This window comes from Pimephales promelas, chromosome 12 (genome assembly GCF_988280905.1).
Source record: "Pimephales promelas chromosome 12, fPimPro1.hap1.1, whole genome shotgun sequence".
Lineage (NCBI taxonomy): Eukaryota > Metazoa > Chordata > Actinopteri > Cypriniformes > Leuciscidae > Pimephales > Pimephales promelas.
In genome coordinates, this window is record NC_142780.1 from 35,657,701 (window position 1) to 35,665,200 (window position 7,500).

The 7,500-nt window shown below is 35.5% G+C and overlaps 1 protein-coding gene and 1 long non-coding RNA gene across 3 annotated transcripts in view; both read left to right on the forward strand.

Moving 5' to 3' along the window:
- The window catches only part of LOC148977080 (uncharacterized), a 301,169-nt gene that overhangs the window by 50,363 nt on the left and 243,306 nt on the right, over window positions 1–7,500 (forward strand). The window lies entirely within an intron of this gene.
- notchl (notch receptor, like) overlaps window positions 1–7,500 on the forward strand; it is a 14,385-nt gene that overhangs the window by 943 nt on the left and 5,942 nt on the right. Inside the window, exons 2-9 of the mRNA XM_039688896.2 lie at window positions 65–209; window positions 314–658; window positions 3,041–3,267; window positions 3,365–3,468; window positions 3,675–3,877; window positions 3,967–4,097; window positions 5,169–5,227; window positions 6,695–6,824. Of these exons, the coding sequence (XP_039544830.2) occupies window positions 65–209; window positions 314–658; window positions 3,041–3,267; window positions 3,365–3,468; window positions 3,675–3,877; window positions 3,967–4,097; window positions 5,169–5,227; window positions 6,695–6,824 (1,344 nt within the window). The remainder of the gene's footprint in view (window positions 1–64; window positions 210–313; window positions 659–3,040; window positions 3,268–3,364; window positions 3,469–3,674; window positions 3,878–3,966; window positions 4,098–5,168; window positions 5,228–6,694; window positions 6,825–7,500) is intronic.

The window sequence follows — 7,500 nt, forward strand, 5'->3', positions numbered from 1 at the left end:
TAATATATTGCACCCCAAACTTTCAAACGCTTCTACAAATTCACACTATTCCTTCTTCTGAAAGCCTCCTCTAGTGATCCGTACAGCGGGTGTGTGTCGGGGAAAGCGTGTGAGGCCAAGTTTGGGAACGGAGTGTGTGACGAGGAGTGCAAGAGCTCGGACTGTCTGAGAGACGGCTTCGACTGCCTCGGGGAGAAGGGATCCTGCATGTGAGGAACACACACACACTTAAAGTGAAGGCTTAAAGTGTTCCCATTAATTGCAATGCAATATGAATATGTAATTGATGCTTCAAGTGAAATGTTTCTCTCAGTTCAGGGCACATTCAGTACTGCCGAAATCATTATGACAACGGCTTCTGTGACAAGGGCTGCAGCAGCGCGGCCTGTGGCTGGGACGGGTCCGACTGCTTCCAGAACCAGTTCCCCGTGTGGGCCAGAGGAAGCCTGTTACTGCACACCAGAAGCCCAGTGTACTCGGGTCAGAACCAGAACAGCTCTCTGCTGTGGGCCCTGAGCACCGTCCTGCAGACCAGCGTCAAGCTCCGAGGAGCGGCCCCGCTGCGGCCCGGCGACGACCTGCTGACACTCGACACGCGACAGCTGCAGGAGCTACACACACACACACACACACACACACCCGACGACGACAGCAACGGGTGAGCCATGCTGGCAGATGAAGGGGCCATGTTATTTATTTCAAGCTTTTATTTTATTATATTTATTTTATTATTTAATATATATATAATTTTTTTTATTATTATTTTATAGTATCAAGTTTTTATGCACCAAGATTTTAACATTTTATTTTCTATTTGTTTATTTTATTTATTTATTTGTTTTTTGTTTATTTTATAGTACATATTAAATCGAGTTTTTATGCACTAAGATTTTTAACATTTATTTTCTATTTATTTATTTTGTTTTATAGAACATATTTGAAGAGGCAAAGGATATTAAATCAACGTTTTATCACTATAAATTCTCATAATATAAAATAAATATTATAACCCCCTAAACAATACACCTAAAATAATTTAAAAATAAATAATTTATTAATAATTTATTTTTATTATTATTATATTTTTTTATTGTTTTATAGTACATATTAAATCAAGTTTTTATGCACCAAGATTTTAACATTTTATTTTCTATTTATTTATTTTATTTATTTATTTTATAGTACATATTAAATCAAATTTTTATGCACCAAGATTTTAACATTTTATTTTCTATTTATTTATTTTATTTATTTGTTTGTTTGTTTATTTTATAGTACATAATAAATCGAGTTTTTATGCACCAAGATTTTTAACATTTATTTTCTATTTATTTATTTGTTTGTTTGTCTATTTATTTTGTTTTATAGAACATATGTGAAGAGGCAAAGGATATTAAATCAACGTTTTATCACTATAAATTCTCATAATATAAAATAAATATTATAACCCCATAAAAAATACACCTAAAAGAATTTAAAAATAAATAATTTATTATCAATTTATTATTATTATATATTTTTTATTGTTTTATACACCTTATTCATGGCAGCGCCATCTTTGATTTTTAATGAGAATGAAAGCGAGGCTGTGAGGGATAGACTTGCATCTCTTCAATGGGCTGTAATGTTATTTAACATAATGTGTAATGTGTTTTCGGATTGTTCTACCTCATGAAACACTGGAAAAATATCTTGCCAAGAAACGTTAGTTGACAAAAAACTCCTGACAATGTAAGCTGTGGAAAATTGTAAGTAATCTAGCCGCTTTATTCAGCTTTTTACAGCGGATGCCATTGGAAACGGTAAGTCTATCCCTCACAGCCTCACTTTCATACCTGTCATGGCGCTGCTCTGAATAAGGTCTATAATACATATTAAATCAAGTTAAACCAAACATTCTTCTTCTAAAGAGCCCATTTTATACAATTCAAGCTTTATATTATTTATTTTATTTTATTTAAATTTATTTGTATTGTTTTAAAGTACATATTAAATCAACGTTTTATGCACCATAAATTCTTATAATATAAAACAAAAATTATAAACCCCTAAAAAATACACCTAAAAGAATTTAAAAATAAATAATTTACTTTCTCACAGCTACTGTATTTACCACCAACGGGTGAGGGAAAGCTGTCAGACTGACTTCTAAAGAGGCCATATTTTACATTTCAAGCTTTTATTTTATTATATATATATATATATATATACATATATAATATTGTTTTAAAGTACATATTAAATCAACGTTTTATGCACAATAAATTCTTATAATATAAAGCAAAAATTATAAACCCCTAAAAAATACACCTAAAAGAATTTAAAAATAAATAATTTACTTTCTCACAGCTATTTACCACCAACGGGTGAGTGAAAGCCGTCAGACTGACTTCTAAAGAGGCTATATTTTACATTTCAAGCTTTTATTTTATTATATATATATATATATATATATATATATATATATATATATATACATATATATTATTGTTTTAAAGTACATATTAAATCAACGTTTTATGCACCATAAATTCTTATAATATAAAACAAAAATTATAAACCCCTAAAAAATACACCTAAAAGAATTTAAAAATAAATAATTTACTTTCTCACAGCTATTTACCAGCAACGGGTGAGGGAAAGCTGTCAGACTGACTTCTAAAGAGGCTATATTTTACTTTTCAAGCTTTTATATATATATAATTGTTTTATAGTACATATCAAATCAACGTTTTACGCACCAAAAATTCTCATAATATAAATCAAATATAATCAACCCTAAAGCATACAATAAAAATGTATAATTTAGTTTTATACAAGCTATTTTCCTTGAATTAGGCTGTTATTGCTATTGTGCCTTAAGATTTCTTAATGTAAATGATCTTTGTTTTGATAAGCTAATCCAATTTAGGACACTTCAGTGTTAGACTCTAAGCATATACTTTATCCTTAAAATGCATTTTCTTTTATATATGATTGCATAATACCTGATTGTCATTCACTCTTCAATAATCTCCCGGATCTGTGTTCTGCCGTCCAGGTCGGTGTTATTCCTCCAGCTGGATAACAGAGCCTGCTCCCGTCATCGCCACACCTGTTTCCAGTACGCCGTCGAGGCCGCACAGTTCCTGCGGGCCGTCCTGGCCCTGAAACCGCCCCCGTTTCCCATGATCCCCGAGATCCAGGCGGCTGTGGTCAGTGTGCGTGGCGTGGACGAGGAAATAGGAGCCAGAGACGAGGTGAAACTGCCCAAAGAGGAACGCAACAGTACGTTTTTTTAATCTTGCATTTCCACAACACTAACTTCTCTGAAACTCTAATCGTTTGCAGTTACACTATGTCATGTCAAAATGTCATGTTTCAGTTCTTGGAGCGTCTCCGGCCTGGATGTGGCCGGTGGTCGGCGTGTCGGCTGGACTCGGTGTGGCTCTCGTCCTGATTATCCCGTCACTGCTCCTGTGGTTAAAGGTGACATATTAAACCCCTTCCCTGAGTGTGTGATGTGAGTTCAATTTGTCCCTGATGTATGCGAGTGAGCAAAAACACGCCATTTGTGTGTGTCCCTTTAAATGCAAATTAGCTTTAGCTCCGCCTCTGTTCAGAAGAGGGCGGAGCTAAATGTCAGACGCTTTCTGAAAAGTCAGATATTGATGATATATCCCTCCCCTTTAAAGAGGAGACGCCAGCGGAGAGAAGGAGGCGAGCGAGTTCGTCACAGATCCATCGTGACCGACAGCAAAACCTGGACTCGGTCTGAGGAGAGCAGAAGCAGATCGGGACGAGAGAAAGACAGAAATGGGGGGAAGAAAAACAAGAAAGGGAAGGAGTCGGGAAAGAGACGCAAGGAGCCGCTCGGGGAGGATGCGATCCGAATGCGGTGAGTGTGTTTGAAGAGTTTCACACTGTGATTGATGATGGAGAGGAACCATGTGTGTGTGTGTGTGTGTGTGTGTGATGCCGATTTAGGCCCCTGAGGAAGGAACTGGACATCGGAAGTGACACCGACGTGACCCAGAGCTCCATGGAGGACATCAACAAGACCATCTGTGACCACCGAACACCAGACCAAAAGCACTTCCAACCGCCCCGCATGCTGGGTGAGAACGAGGAGCCGGCCGACACACACTCACACACTTATATATATATATATATATATATATATATATATATAATAGCCTTTGTATCCACACACATATATTATACATTACTAAAACATAAAATGCAATATACAAGTGAAACTCAAAAATATTAGAATATGGTGCAAAAGTTCAGTAATTCAACTTAAAAGGTGAAACTAATATATTATATAGACTCATTACATGCAAAGTGAGATATTTAAAGCCTTTATTTGTTATAATTTTGATGATTATGGTTTACAGATATGAAAACCCCAAATTCAATATTATTGTGAAAAGGTTTTCATATCTGTAAACTATAATATCTCACTTTGCATGTTATGAGTCTATATAATGTATTAGTTTCACATTTTAAGTTGAATTACTGAACTTTTGCACCATATTCTCATTTTACGAGTTTCACCTGTAAAGTAGTTAATGTGATTAATGCAGTCATTTTAGTATTAGTTGTATACTATTATAGCATTAGCTTTTATTTTCATATTTTCAGTTTTCGTTTTAGCAAATTTTGTATGTGCTCTTTTTTTACTATCAATTATTTTTTTTAAATATTGCTATTTAGCTTTATTTTTTTTATTTGAATTGTAATACATTAAGAACTTTCTCTATTTAGTTGTATTTTAGGTTTATTTTAATTAACGAAAACAAAATTTTGTTAACGTATATAAACCAAAATTAAATATATATATTAAAGTTAATAAAGCCTATTAAAGTTCAAAATAAATCTAAATAGATTAGAAATGTATGAAAAAGTACAAAAATGCATAAAAATGTACTAAAATTAAAATGTAATTCAAAATATTAATAAATAAATACTACAAACTTGTACATTTTGCCACTGAAGTTTACACCCAGGACACAGCCTTTGAAAATCATATAAACAATAAATTTGTATATTATTTTCAATGTACTATGAAAAGAGGAAGAGCTAATTCTAATCTTGCACATAGAGATAAGAGAATAGTTGGGAATGGGACACATACAGCCAGTTAACTTCATCTTAATGGTCTTTCTTTGTAATTTCTCCTTTAGCTCCACCGAGAGGATGGGAGAGAAACCCTGTTCCTACACCTCAAAGAGCACCAAGAAATGTGAGCTTATATATTAGCTTCAACTTTTATTTATTTATCTACGACATTTAATAGCAAACACATTTACCAAGCCTAGTATAAGTTATTACTTCAATACACAGAATGACCTTACCTTAAATAGATGTTTTCAACTGAGACTTAAACATCTCATTGCTGAAGCTTGCCGGAAATGAAGGGGAACACTGTAACACAACTTGGGAGCCACAACTGAAAAAGCTTGGTCACTCTTTGACTTCTTCTAGGAACAGCCAGCAAAAATTGGTTAATGTCCTCCTTAATTGGTTAACCTTAAAGGGATACTCCACTTTTTTTGGAAATAGGTTCATTTTACCACTCCCCCAGAGTTAAACAGTTGAGTTTTACCGTTTTCGAATCCATTCAGCTGATTTTTTGATATTTAGAAGAATATCAGTAACCAGACAGTTTCTGGTCTCATTGACTTCCATAGTAGGCCTATATTTTTTTCCTACTATGGAAGTCAATGAGACCAGAAACTGTTTGGTTAATGATATTCTTCTTAAAATCAAAAGATCGGCTGAATGGATTCGAAAACGGTAAGACCCAACTGTTTTACTCTGGGGGAGTGGTAAAATGAGCCTATTTCCAAAAAAGTGGAGTATCCCTTTAATTGTCCTACCTGCAAGACCCTCAGCAATGTAGTTTGGGGACGTGTTATGCTGTGCTTTAAAAATCATTTATAAAAACCTCACACACACCTGAAGGGGTTTATTCTGCGATAACAACCGACTGGATACATTATGCCGCTTATTACACGGATACTTGCCACATCAGTAAATAATTAGACATGAAATATTGATCTGAGTTGAAATATTAGCTCTTTATAGACGCAAATCTCCGCGGAGAGAGCAGTTTCAGCAGCGAGATCAAACTAGACGGACATTTATACAATCATACCTCTTATTACTCAGCATTTCAAAACATAAATAATTATGGAGATTACAGATATTGATTTTAGATTAAACTGTTTTAAAATCGTACATGCTCGAATCTCATAATCCAACAGTGTACAAAACAATAGTCACAAAATGGCCGCCGCTGCGTTTAGTATGAAACGAGAGAGAGCGAGTCCACGATACTGGATGGCATGATTAAATAACTACACAAAATATTGATTCGAGTTTTCATATTTTATTAGCTCACTAAATGCAAAACTTCCACGAAGAAAACCCGTCCCTAGCGAGTGTAAGTTATAGCGCTGCTGACTTCAGTGACCGAAATCGGATGAGTCTGTGTTTCTGTTATCTGGGAATAACACACCGCTGGATGGCGCGATTGACCAATCAGAATCAAGTATTCCACAGAGCCGTGTAATAATACTGGAGTAATGTCTGGTCCCTTTTTAAGTATATAAACATATGATATCTGTTATTGTAAAGAAATAGCATTTATTTGATTTCTGCATGCCCTCGATCTGGAGCTGATGGTGTGTGTTGTCGTGTGTGTCAGAGCGCTCCGGTGCAGTGGTGCGGTCCCGACGGCTCGGTCGTGCTGATCCGTGCGGTCAGAAGTGGACTGGACCGGGTGGTTCTGGAGCTCCTGAGAGCCGGAGTCCCGGTCAACAACACCGACCACACGGGTACGAGCATCTAATGCCGGTTCTTCTGTTTACAGCTGACTGAATTGATTCCGATTGATGAATCTGAATGTTACGGTGGCCGAGAACGCTCAACACTTGCAAATAGAAAAACACCCGCATTTTAAGAAAACATCTTCATCGGTTTTAATTTACAACACTGAATTTTTTTATCACAAAATTCACAACGGAATATATTTTTTTGACATATTTCGCTTAGCTGCACAAATATACAGAGTTCCCGTTGTTTGCAGCAGTAAGGCTCTCCAAAGATTTTAAGAACTATGTAAAAACTCCATAGTAACCATATGTGACAACTACCAACCACCTAGTAACACCAAATATACCATAGCAACCGCCCTGAACACCTTAGAAACGCCCTAGCAACCACCGAAAATTCCCTAGCAACCATCCAGAACACCATAGCAACTACCTAGCAACCACCCAAACACCCTAGTAACCACCTAAACACATGAATAAGCCGTATCTCAGCACTAGAACATTGTACAGACATGTTTGTTGCATTTTTTTCTCCTACAGTGGTTCTTTAATTGTTTTAAACAGCAGACTTAATATTTATCAATTTCTGGTCATAATTAGGAGTATGAGCATATGAACCGTTGTGCCATGCCCGTGATGTTTATATTTATTATATTTATATAAAAATAAGCTAAACCAG